Below are 11,644 nucleotides of genomic sequence, written 5' to 3'. Positions count from 1 at the left end.
TTTCTTAAAGTTTTTTTTTTCTAAATTCAATTAGCAACAAGGGTTAATAAGATATGATAACAACAAATTTCTTATTCTAAAAAAATTAAATGCAGAAAATTCTAAGCAGAAAGCAGCAAGATTTTGTATTAATCTAATGGTTTTAAAAGTCTCAGAATGTCAATTTGAGTCCAATCAGACGGCTAATTTCTATGATATCAGAGTTTGATGCAGACTGTGCAGGGAATTAAAAATAGTAGTAAAGATGTAATTTAATTTTTTTTTCAAAAGAAAAATACTAACTACTAAGGTAAAAATTAAATCTAAAATTATACTAATAAATCAGCCGTTCTCCGGCAACGGCGCCAAAAACTTGGTGCAAAAATAAAACTGTTCTCCCAAGTGCAGGAGAATCGCACAAGTAGTATAACTCGGAAGTCCGAGGTCGATTCCTCAGGGAACGATCTATAGATTATTAGCGTAATTTTTAGATGTAATTTTTAGTTGATCTTCAAAAATTAAAAGCAGAGAATAATAGATAATGAAACAACGTTCAAGAATATAGAGAAGGCTAGGGATCTGGATTCCCCTTTGATAATATTATTTTCAACAATTAAATTTTTGCGATTCTTGATTAAGAATTAATTAGATAGAATAGTTCTAAGCATGGAATATATACTTTGAAAACATGAATTCAACATTCAAGTATTTATCGTGCCGGTTACGTCTACAATAAATCAAAAAAATCGAAACAACCCATGCATCAATAAATATAAACCGTACAAGATCTATCTAACAAATAAGTATGCAAGAACCAAGAGCATATAATAGATGTAAATCAAAGAAAATAATCGTTCAGAATTTACTTGAAGAAAGCAAACTATCAAGGGTTCTTCCATCACCCTTGACCAAGGGTGTTAGCCTCCCATTACAAAAACACTAGCCTTTCCCTCTCTAGCCTTTCCCTCTCTTATTCCTTTTTTTTTCTTTTTCTTTTCGGAAACAGGGCATACCCTGTTTCCTTCTTCTCTTTTCCCTCAACCGCAACAGCCGCCACCCCTGTTCTTCCTCCTGTTTTCTCCCTCAAATCGGAGCCCCTTTCTCCTCCTCTTATAGATCCCACCAGAGATCAGCCAGCGATGGATCTGATTTTGCGTGGAGAGGAGGAAGAACGCCTGCGTGATGGTTGGGGCGGAATGCACGGGATCGGCTGGATCGATGGAGCTGGCCGCGGGATTGCTTTGAAGAAGATGTGAATCCGGCACGGAGGATGGCTTGAATCATGGGCTAGAGTGGATCCTTGATTGCAGACGCTGGTGAATGCGGACGGAAGAGGATGCTTGCAGTCGGAAGAGTGGATCACGGGATGGTGGGGATCGTTACTCTCCCTGTTTTCACACGGGATGGACGCGGATTCGACTTGGGAAGGAAGCTGGGATCCGCTGCTTGGATCATGGCTGGAGCTGGGAGATGGTGGAAGCAGAGGGCGTTGATCACGGATGCTTCGTGGACGCTATGGAGACGGGATGCTGGGATCTGTGACATGGAGGGTGAGACGCGTGAGGCTCGAGGAGGAGGCGGACGCTGGGATTGTGCACGGGAGCTGGTCACGGGCTGCTGGGAGGCGCTGATCTCGGCTGGAATGGATGGGAACGTGGGAGAAGACTGACATGGTGGACGGGATGCTCGGAAGTTTCACGGGTTCGGGTGGAAGAAGGAGCTGATCGCGGAAGGAGGAGGCTTTGATCACAGTTGCTGCGACGTTGGAGCTGAAACGGGTCCGGAAGCATCAGATGCAGACGTGGATGGTGTTGCGGGCTTTTGGATCCTCCCGAATGATGAAATTAGACCCTTAGTGGATCCATCTTGCGCTGCCTCCGGATGGCTGCTATGTGTCCCTGTGCAAGTGTGCTTGACCAGGTTCAATTCTGTTCCAGTGCAATCAAGCTAGAAGTCAACCAAATTCACATTTAAACTCTGATTTACGATAATCTGTGCCAAATAAAATATAAAATTAATGCAGCCCTTTTATCATTATTTGTTAGCAATAATATTAATTTAAGCAACGTGTATAACGCACTTTTGTGCTCTCATCAGCGGTCTATCTAGTGCACCAGCACAAAGGAGAGGCCTCTCATAAAATTATGTAAAATTCATATTATGCTCTTAATAAAGGAAAAGATCTTGCCTCCTTGTATCTAAAAACTTAAGTGTACTTTTAGATAAAAAAAATATCCTAATTTCAAAACCAATAAGAATTATATTTTTTTTATGTTCTAAATGGGTTTTTCTTTTTCATAAATACGAGAATCTTATTTCTATAAGAAAGTTACTTCTCATCTCTCTCTTTTAAAAAATCTAACCAAATATAAGAAATTTCTCTATCTTCCTATTGACCATACTTTTCTCTCTCCTCTTTCAGTAAATCAAATAAGTTCTTTATAACTATTTTCTTTTCTCTTCTAACTCTCTTGCTTTTTTTGTTTGCCTTCTTCTGGCTACTTATGCTCCCAATTGCTTCCTAAAGGAAGAAAAAAGAATGTATTTGAGTGAGTCATAGATTGAATGCGAGCATGTTTGCTTGCGATAAACCATTTGATCGCCCACTCTTCTGAGGCTGTGACAAAAAAAAAGGAAACAACAGGTGTAACAATATCTACAGGCACAAAAAAAGAATAAATTTAAAACACTAGAAGAAATTATAAAAGTCACCAATAACGCCCCTCAGATCTTGTGATCGATCTTCAAAACTTTCAGCAGAATATCTCGAAAACCTCATCTTGGATATTATCTAAAGCATACATTGAATTAAACATTAAACAAAGGAAGGAGGCGGCCGAGCTTATCATTTGACAAGGACCTTGAGAGCACCAAATTCGTACTTTTGAAGCTCCCATGGCCAATGCCAGGGGTGCTCTTTATCTCCTTTGCTCTTTATTATATGTGATGATTCTCTTTCTAGGGCTCTACGGTGTGCTGTGAACTCCCAGCGGCTGGAGGTTTACAAGCCGGTGCAGGGGGCCAGACCGATATCCCATCTACTATTTGCAGATGATAGTCTGCTCCTGGCCCGAGCGACCAGGCAGGCTGCCCAGGTGATTAGATCGATTCTTAGTGTCTATTGTGCTGCCTCCGAATAATAAATCAACCTAGCAAAGTCAACAATCCACTTCAACCCGAAGACCACATCACAGGCGAAGGGAGCCATTATGGAGATCTTAGAGATGAGGCAGCAGGAGAGTAGGCTGAGATATCTGGGAGTTCCAATCACGGGACGACAACTACGTAGTGGGAATTGCCTCTCCCTAGATACTAGTATCAGACACAGGCTGGAGGAGTGGCAGATGCATACTCTATCCATGATGGGTAGGGTCACTCGGTCGCGGTCAGTTTTGAGCTCCATTCTGATATACCTCCTATCCAATTCCATTCTTCCAGTGGCGTTGTTGAGATCACTTAAGAGGTTCATCAGGGATTTTATACGGGAGAGGCATGGTGATAGAGGTGGCATTCATTTGATGGCTTGGAAGGTGGTATGCCAGCCGATCAGGTAGGATGGTTTAGGGGTGACTTCTTTGATGGTGAGATGGGATGCATTGATGATGCGACATGCAGCCAAAGTTCTGCTGGAGCCTGATAGTATGTGGTCCTCCTTGATAAGGGCCAAGTGTGGCAGTTTACCGTCTAGTAGGCGTGTAGGGCGTCACCACTCACCTATCTGGAGGGAGATCTGTGCCAGAGTCCCTATGGTGTTGCCGGCGATTAGATGGGTAGTGGGAGATGGGAGATTTATTGATGTACTTGAGGATAGCTGGGTGACGGAGTTACCTATCAGTCGCATGCCGATGATGGTGGACACGAACATGCTACAAAGCTCAGAGTTAGTGACCTGATTGTCCTCGGAAAGGGACGATGGCATGAGGGGCTGATACGGAAAGTTTTTGGGGAGCAGCTTGCGGCGAGGGTTATGGCTTTATGTGTACCATTACGGGAGGAGCTAGATAGACTGATTTGGGAGCTGACTGGGCTAAAGATCTTCAAGCATGAATTGGTAGGGAGCCAGGCAAACAGATCGATGCGGGTTGGATATGGAGGCTGAGGGTGCATCCTCGTGTGGCGCTCTTCCTTTGGAAGGTAGCTTGGGGCTGTCTTCCAACCAAGAGCGTACTGGTTAGACGGGGAGCGAGGATGACCCAGTACTGCGAGGTATGCCCGGATATTGAAGAGTCCATATGCCATGTCTTATTTCACTGTCCTAAGGCTGTACAGATTTGGAGCTATTTATCTACGCCTTTACTCTCGAGGAGTTGTCCGCTATCCAAATTATTCATGTGTTTCGAGAGGCGAACAGAGCAGCAGACTGGATCGCCTCATAGGGGATATCATCTGGACGAGTTCAGCAGGTGTTCCCTACCTACTGCCCTGTTTATTTTCTTTTCATTTGGCAGGATGTACTCAAACTTAAGTTATTGGTAATTAAATGCTTTTTTGAACACCAAAAAAAAAAAAAAAATTGCAGCTCCCATGGCCATGCCCACCTATTGAAACACCCCCCATCCTCTCGTCCTTTCCAACTTCAACAAAGACTTCATTACCAACTCCATTGGCAACAATACTGCTAACCCTTCATCTCCTCTTGTCACAAACTCAACCTTATTATTCCCAACCACTCTTCAAGCCAACCAACCAACCAATCTCTCCAGGATCACGCATCCATTTGTGCATGGCTTATCAGTTCGATTTCTTCTCTCGACGGTGCGTGTGGGTAAATGGCCCGATCATCATCGGAGCTGGCCCGTCCGGCCTAGCAGTGGGTGCATGCCTGAAGGAGCAAGGCGTTCCCTTCGTGATCCTCGAGCGCTCCGACTGCATTGCCTCCCTCTGGCAAAAGCGTACCTACGACCGCCTGAAGCTCCACCTCCCCAAACAATTCTGCCAGCTTCCGAAGCTCCCCTTCCCGGAGGACTACCCTGAGTACCCATCCAAGAAGCAGTTCATAGACTACTTGGAGTCATACGCTAAGAACTTCGACACCAATCCAAGATTCAACCAGTCAGTGCAGTCCGCGAGGTACGATGAGACGTGCGGATTATGGCGTGTAAGGACTGCCGGGTCTGGTGCCGAGGTGGAGTACATTGGCCGGTGGCTGGTGGTGGCCACCGGCGAGAATGCCGAACGAGTAGTCCCTGAGCTGGAAGGACTGGGGCAGTTTGGCGGCGATGTCACGCATGTCTGTGACTACATATCCGGCAGGGTCTACCAGGGGAAGCGGGTATTGGTGGTCGGATGCGGCAACTCCGGCATGGAGGTCTGTCTTGACCTCTGCGACCACAATGCCTTCCCATCAATGGTTGTTCGCGACTCGGTGAGCGATCACTGCTGAAAGAATAACAGTTTCAGACATTTTTTTTCCAGTACAAAAATCTCCAGTTCTTCTGATGGATCTCTGATTTATTTAACAGGTTCGAGAGGTTTATGCTGGGAAAAGTTGAGCACTTCAATTATGAGATGAGCTCAACTTTTCCCCGCATAAACCTCTTGATCCCAGGAACCACCTTGATGTCACCAGACTTTATCTTCCCCAGGGCGCTCATCTCTTGGGAACGTCGATTTCCTGAGAGCTTCTCTTGGCAGTACATGAACCTGTTAAATAAATCAGAGATCCATCAGAAGAACTGGAGATTTTTGTACTAGAAACAATTGTCTGATACCGTTATTTTTTCAGCAGTGATCGCTCACCGAATCGCGAACAACCATGGATGGGAAGTCATTGTGGTCGCAGAGGTCGAGACAGACCTCCATGCCGGAGTTGCCGCATCCGACCACCAATACCCGCTTCCCCTGGTAGGCCCTGCCGGATTTGTAGTCACGGACATGCGTGACATCGCCACCAAACTGCCCCAGTCCCTCCAGCTCAGGGACTACTCGTTCGGCATTCTCGCCGGTGACCACCACCTGCCACCGGCCAATGTACTCCACCTCGGCACCAGACCCGGCAGTCCTTACACGCCATAATCCGCACGTCTCGTCGTACCTCGCGGACTGCACTGACTGGTTGAATCTTGGGTTGATGTCGAAGTTCTTAGCGTATGACTCCAAGTAGTCTATGAACTGCTTCTTGGACGGGTACTCAGGGTAGTCCTCCGGGAAGGGGAGCCTCGGAAGCTGGCAGAATTGTTTGGGGAGGTGGAGCTTCAGGCGGTCGTAAGTACGCTTTTGCCAGAGGGAGGCAATGCAGTCGGAGCGCTCGAGGATCACGAAGGAAAGGGAACGCCTTGCTCCTTCAGGCATGCACCCACTGCTAGGCCGGACGGGCCAGCTCCGACGATGATCGGGCCATTCACCCACACCCACCGTCGAGAGAAGAAATCGAACTGATAAGCCATGCTCAAATGGATGCGTGATCCTGGAGAGATTGGTTGGTTGGTTTGAAGAGTGGTTGGGAATAATGAGGTTGAGTTTGTGACCAGAGGAAATCAAAGATTAGTAGTATTGTTGCCAATGGAGTTGGTCTGTGGAGATAGGAATGAAGATGGGAAGTAGTCGAGAGGATGTGGGGTGTTTAAATAGGTGGGGATGGCCATGGGAGCTTCATATGTGCAAGAGCGAAGTTGGTGCTGATAAGCCTGGCCGCCTGCCTTCCTTTGTTTAATGTTTAATTTAAGGGGACATTAATCCCCTCCCTCCGAAAGACCCGGGCATAACAAAAAGTCTATGTTGACCCGGTCCTAAATCTGTTGGAAATAATTCAAACCTGAAGAGAATAATCAATTGCATTTTGTTTTTTGAATAAGTTAGAACGTGTCTAGTTCGTTGCTAGGATGTTGGGCCTGTTTGCTAGTATGTAGGACAGTTTTAACTAATGCTATGATGTAGGACTATTTGTGTTTGTTAGAGAAAAAACAGGGCAAGTGTAGAACGTGTTTACTTCCTTGTCAAGTCATCGAGTTTATTTAAGAGTACTCTGTTATGTGTTCTAGGTGTGTAAAAAAAAAAGGATTTATCAATACAACTGAGTCTTTGTTTTTTCAGATTTTCTGTATCCTCCACAGCAGGTTCTTGTTTTTCTATTCCCTGTATTCTCTACAGATTGGTATCAGAGCCTGGTTCGGTGAGAAAGGTGGCCGGACAGATCTAGTAGTGGGTGTTTCCTCAAACTTCATGGCAGGTAATATGAATGCAGTAAGTGGATCTCAACAGAATGTACAAAAATCTGAATGGTGACAATTATCAATTTTGGTCCATCAAGATGAAAACTCTGTTTATCTCTTTTGATTTATGGGATTTAGTTGACAATGGATATGAAGAACTTGCAGTACATGAAAGGTTAACAGCAGCTCAACGTAATGAGTTGAAGGAGAAACAAAAGAAGGATGCAAAGGCTTTGTATATCATTCAACAAGCCTTGGATGATACCGTATTTCCACGGATTATGGCTGCCACTACTGCAAAAGAAGCGTGGGATGTGTTGAAGGAGGAATATCGAGGTACATCAAAGGTAATTACCGTCAAATTACAGACTCTCCGTCGTAATTTTGAGAACTTGTCTATGAAAAATTCTGAGACAATACAGGAATTTTTTTCACGAGTTAGTTCACTTGTGAATCAAATCAGAGCTTATGGAGAGGAATTGATTGATCAAAAAATTGTTGAAAAGGTACTAAGGAGCCTTCCTCCTAAGTATGATCATGTAGTTGCTGCTATAGAGGAGTCCAAAGACTTGTCTATATATTCTATGAATGAACTAATGGGTTCTCTTCAAGCACATGAGCAGCGGGTGAATAGGGCTTCAGAGAACTCTTTGGAACAAGCATTTCAGTCAAAACTTGATTTGAAGAAAGGGTCAGAAAATTCAGGAAGGGGATACAGAGGAAGAGGACGAGGCCGTGGCCGTGGAAATGAATTCCGAGGAAGAGGAAGAGTCCAATTTCATCAAAAACAGAGAAACTTCAATGAAGGTAACACTGATTCTACTTCTCTGTCATGTTCAATTTGTAAAAGAACAAATCATGCTGATAAGGATTGCTGGTATAAGAATAGAGATAGAGAACTACTATAATGCTTTTACTGTAAAAAGTATGGACACATTGAAAAGTATTGTCGCCAAAAAACTAGAGAACAAGCTCATTTTCATGAAGAAAAAGAAATCAAAAAGGATGAAAATGAAGATATATTGTTTCTTTCTTGCCTTGCTGAAATGAATGATGAAGTGTGGTATTTAGACAGTGGGTGTAGTAATCACATGACAGGAAACAAAAATTATTTTGTGGAAATTGATGAATTTGTCAAAACACAAGTAAGAATGGGTAATAACAATCAAGTGAAGGTGCATGGACTTGGTACCATTGTTGTTAATACAAGGACAGGGAAGAAACTTATTTCAGATGTCATGTATGTTCCTGAGTTGACTCAAAATTTGTTAAGTTTGGGTCAATTGATGAAAAAGGGTTACTATGCCATGTTTGATAATGATGAATGCATGATTTATGATAAGAAAAGCAAGATGTTAATGTTCTCTGTTAAAATGGCAGAAAATAAGATGTTCCCAATCTTGTTCTCTAAGGTTGTATTTAATGCATTTACAGCATTTTTTGATGAATCCTTGTTATGGCATAAAAGGTTTGCTCATTTGAACTTTGGTGGATTGCATCTAATGCATAAAATGAATATGGCAATTGGTTTTCCATTAGTGAAACATGATGGTAAAGTCTGTGAAGCATGTGTATTTGGAAAGCATCATCGTGAAAAATTTCCAGTAGGAAAAGCTTGGCGTGCAAATAAACCATTGGTGCTTGTACATGCTGACATATGTGGTCCAATGCAGACATTGTCTTTGAATGGAAATAAGTATTTTATTATTTTTGTTGATGATTGTACAAGAATGACTTGGGTGTATTTCATGAAAGAAAAATCTGAGGCTCTTCCTATATTCAAGAGATTTAAATCCCTTGTTGAAAAGAAGTGCGGTCACTATATCACTATATTGCGTACTGATCGAGGTGGTGAGTTCATTTCTAGGGAATTTAGTATGTTTTGCAGTGTTATGGGTATTAAAAGGCAATTGACAGCAAATTATACGCCACAACAGAATGGTGTGGCTGAGCGCAAAAACAGGACCATAGTCGAAGCAGCAAGGAGTATGTTAAAAGACAAAAGACTTCCAAATAGTTATTGGGCTGAAGCTGTTGCAACAGCAGTGTACCTAATCAACAGATTTCCTACAAAAGCAGTTCAAGGGAGAACTCCATATGAAGCTTGGAGCAGAAGGAAACCCAATGTAAGTCATTTAAAGATTTTTGGTTCTATAGCCTATGTATTTATACCATCTGAAAAAAGGCAAAAGTTAGATGATAAAAGCTCAAAGTGCATTTTCATTGGCTATAGTGAAGAAACTAAAGGATATCGGCTTTATGATCCTATTTCTAAAAAATTAATCATAAGCCGGGATGTGATATTCAATGAAAATGAAGCATGGAATTGGAAGAATGAAGAAAAAAATTCCATTTTGTGTACAAGATGATAATACTTCCCTTGAACCATCTACCACTGTGATTTCTTCCCAAGACTCTAGTGAATTATCAAGTTCATCCTGTGATTCAACTCCTATCAAGGAAAGAAGTCTTGCTGACATATATAATTCATGTGAATTTGCTTGTTTTGCTATGGAGCCTACCTCTTTTGAAGATGCAGTGACAAAGAAAGAATGGTGTGATGCAATGAATGAGGAGGTTGAAGCAATCGAGAAGAACAACAGTTGGAAGTTGATGGATCTACCTCCTGGTAAGGAAGCTATTGGACTCAAATGGATCTACAAGTCCAAGTTTAATGCCGATGGGTCTCTTCAAAGACACAAAGCACGATTGGTTGCAAGGGGATATTCACAACAGCAAGGTATAGATTTCTTTGAAACCTTTGCACCAGTTTCTAGAATTGACACTATTAGAACTGTTTTGGCTCTAGCTGCTCAAAGAAGTTGGCAAGTTTTTCAATTAGATATCAAATCAGCTTTTTTTAATGGGGAACTTGATGAAGAAGTTTATGTGGAACAACCCAAAGGATATGAGATAAAAGGGATGGAGCACAAAGTGTACAGGTTGAAGAAGGCACTCTATGGGCTTAAACAAGCGCCAAGAGCATGGTATAGCAAAATTGACAGGTATTTTCTAGACAATGGTTTTCATAAGAGTGCTAGTGAACCGACTCTTTATGTGAAATGCCATGCCCATGATGATATTCTGATTGTATGTTTATATGTTGACGACATGATATACACTGGGAGTTCATCAAAAATGATAGAAGAGTTTAAGGACAAGATGATGAAAAATTTTGAAATGTCAGATATGGGTCTCTTGCATTATTTCCTTGGAATTCAGGTCATTCAGAATCAGAATGGGATTTTCATATGCCAGAGAAAATATGCCTCTGATTTGTTAAGAAAATTTGGTATGTCAAATTGTACTCCAGCAAAGACACCAATGAATATGAATGAGAAGCTTAGTCTGTGTGATGGCAGTGGAAAGACTGATGAGAAGCACTTCAGAAGTATTGTGGGAGGATTGATTTATCTCACTCATACAAGACCCGACATTATGTTTTCTGTGAGCATTATATCCAGGTTTATGCATAATCCTAGCAAGCATCATCTTGGGGCAGCAAAGAGGATTATGAGATATATAGCTGGCACTCTCAACTTTGGGATTCAATACTCCCAGATTACTAACTTTAAGCTAATTTCTTTTTCTGATAGTGATTGGGCAGGTTGTATAGATGATAGAAAAAGTACAACAGGTTATGTCTTCAATCTTGGCTCTGGAGTGATATCATGGGCATCAAAGAAGCAACAGGCCACGGCACTTTCAAGCACGGAAGCAGAGTATATAGCAGCCACAACCACTGCATGTCAAGTAATTTGGCTCAGAAGGATACTGTGTGATTTGAAAGAAAAGCAAGTTGAGGCAACATGGATGTTCTGTGACAACAAATCTACCATTGCAATAACAAAAAATCCAGTTCATCAAGGGAGGACCAAGCACATTGAACTTCGTCAGCACTTCATTAGAGAGGCTGTGGCTAAAGAAGAAGTGGAGTTAAAGCATTGCAACACAGAAGATCAATTAGCAGACATTCTCACAAAAGCACTGCCAGAAGAAAAGTTCAAGAAATTCAGTTACATGATGGGAGTACAGCCACAAGTTTGAATTAAGGGGATGTGTTGGAAATAATTCAAACCTGAAGAGAATAATCAATTGCATTTTGTTTTTTGAATAAGTTAGAACGTGTCTAGTTCGTTGCTAGGATGTTGGGCCTGTTTGCTAGTATGTAGGACAGTTTTAACTAATGCTATGATGTAGGACTATTTGTGTTTGTTAGAGAAAAAACAGGGCAAGTGTAGAACGTGTTTACTTCCTTGTCAAGTCATCGAGTTTATTTAAGAGTACTCTGTTATGTGTTCTAGGTGTGTAAAAAAAAAAAAGGATTTATCAATACAACTGAGTCTTTGTTTTTTCAGATTTTCTGTATCCTCCATAGCAGGTTCTTGTTTTTCTATTCCCTGTATTCTCTACAAAATCTTCGGTCTAATAACCACGCCAAGTTTAATTCTCAATCCTTGAGCCTTTTTTATTAAAAAAAAAAAGGCAAAAATGCCTCCACTTCTCCTAACCTC

The 11,644-nt window shown here is 42.1% G+C and overlaps 1 protein-coding gene and 1 pseudogene across 1 annotated transcript; one reads left to right on the top strand and one right to left on the bottom strand.

The window, feature by feature from the left end:
- Positions 1 to 1,118: 1,118 nt before the first annotated feature.
- On the top strand, positions 1,119 to 5,471 carry LOC103698946 (probable indole-3-pyruvate monooxygenase YUCCA7). The gene is made up of 4 exons (XM_039119754.1): positions 1,119 to 1,231; positions 3,133 to 3,164; positions 4,722 to 5,344; positions 5,442 to 5,471. Exons 1-4 carry the CDS (start codon positions 1,119 to 1,121, stop codon positions 5,469 to 5,471), a joined length of 798 nt encoding a protein of 265 aa, XP_038975682.1.
- Positions 5,472 to 5,480: 9 nt separating this feature from the next.
- On the bottom strand, positions 5,481 to 6,365 carry LOC103698947 (annotated as a pseudogene).
- Positions 6,366 to 11,644: the final 5,279 nt, after the last annotated feature.

This window comes from Phoenix dactylifera, unplaced genomic scaffold (assembly GCF_009389715.1).
Source record: "Phoenix dactylifera cultivar Barhee BC4 unplaced genomic scaffold, palm_55x_up_171113_PBpolish2nd_filt_p 000611F, whole genome shotgun sequence".
NCBI lineage: Eukaryota > Viridiplantae > Streptophyta > Magnoliopsida > Arecales > Arecaceae > Phoenix > Phoenix dactylifera.
Note: the sequence above shows the minus strand (reverse complement) of the source record. Positions and strands in the feature narration are given on the sequence as shown.

Bases quoted from the DNA above. Each gene is read 5' to 3' on its own strand.
- LOC103698946 (XM_039119754.1), top strand. From the start codon at position 1,119: ATGGATCTGATTTTGCGTGGAGAGGAGGAAGAACGCCTGCGTGATGGT. The intron at 3,165-4,721 runs ACATCACAGGCG...ATCAGTTCGATT, and splicing joins TCCACTTCAACCCGAAGACC to TCTTCTCTCGACGGTGCGTG. The intron at 5,345-5,441 runs GTGAGCGATCAC...TTTATTTAACAG, and splicing joins CAATGGTTGTTCGCGACTCG to GTTCGAGAGGTTTATGCTGG.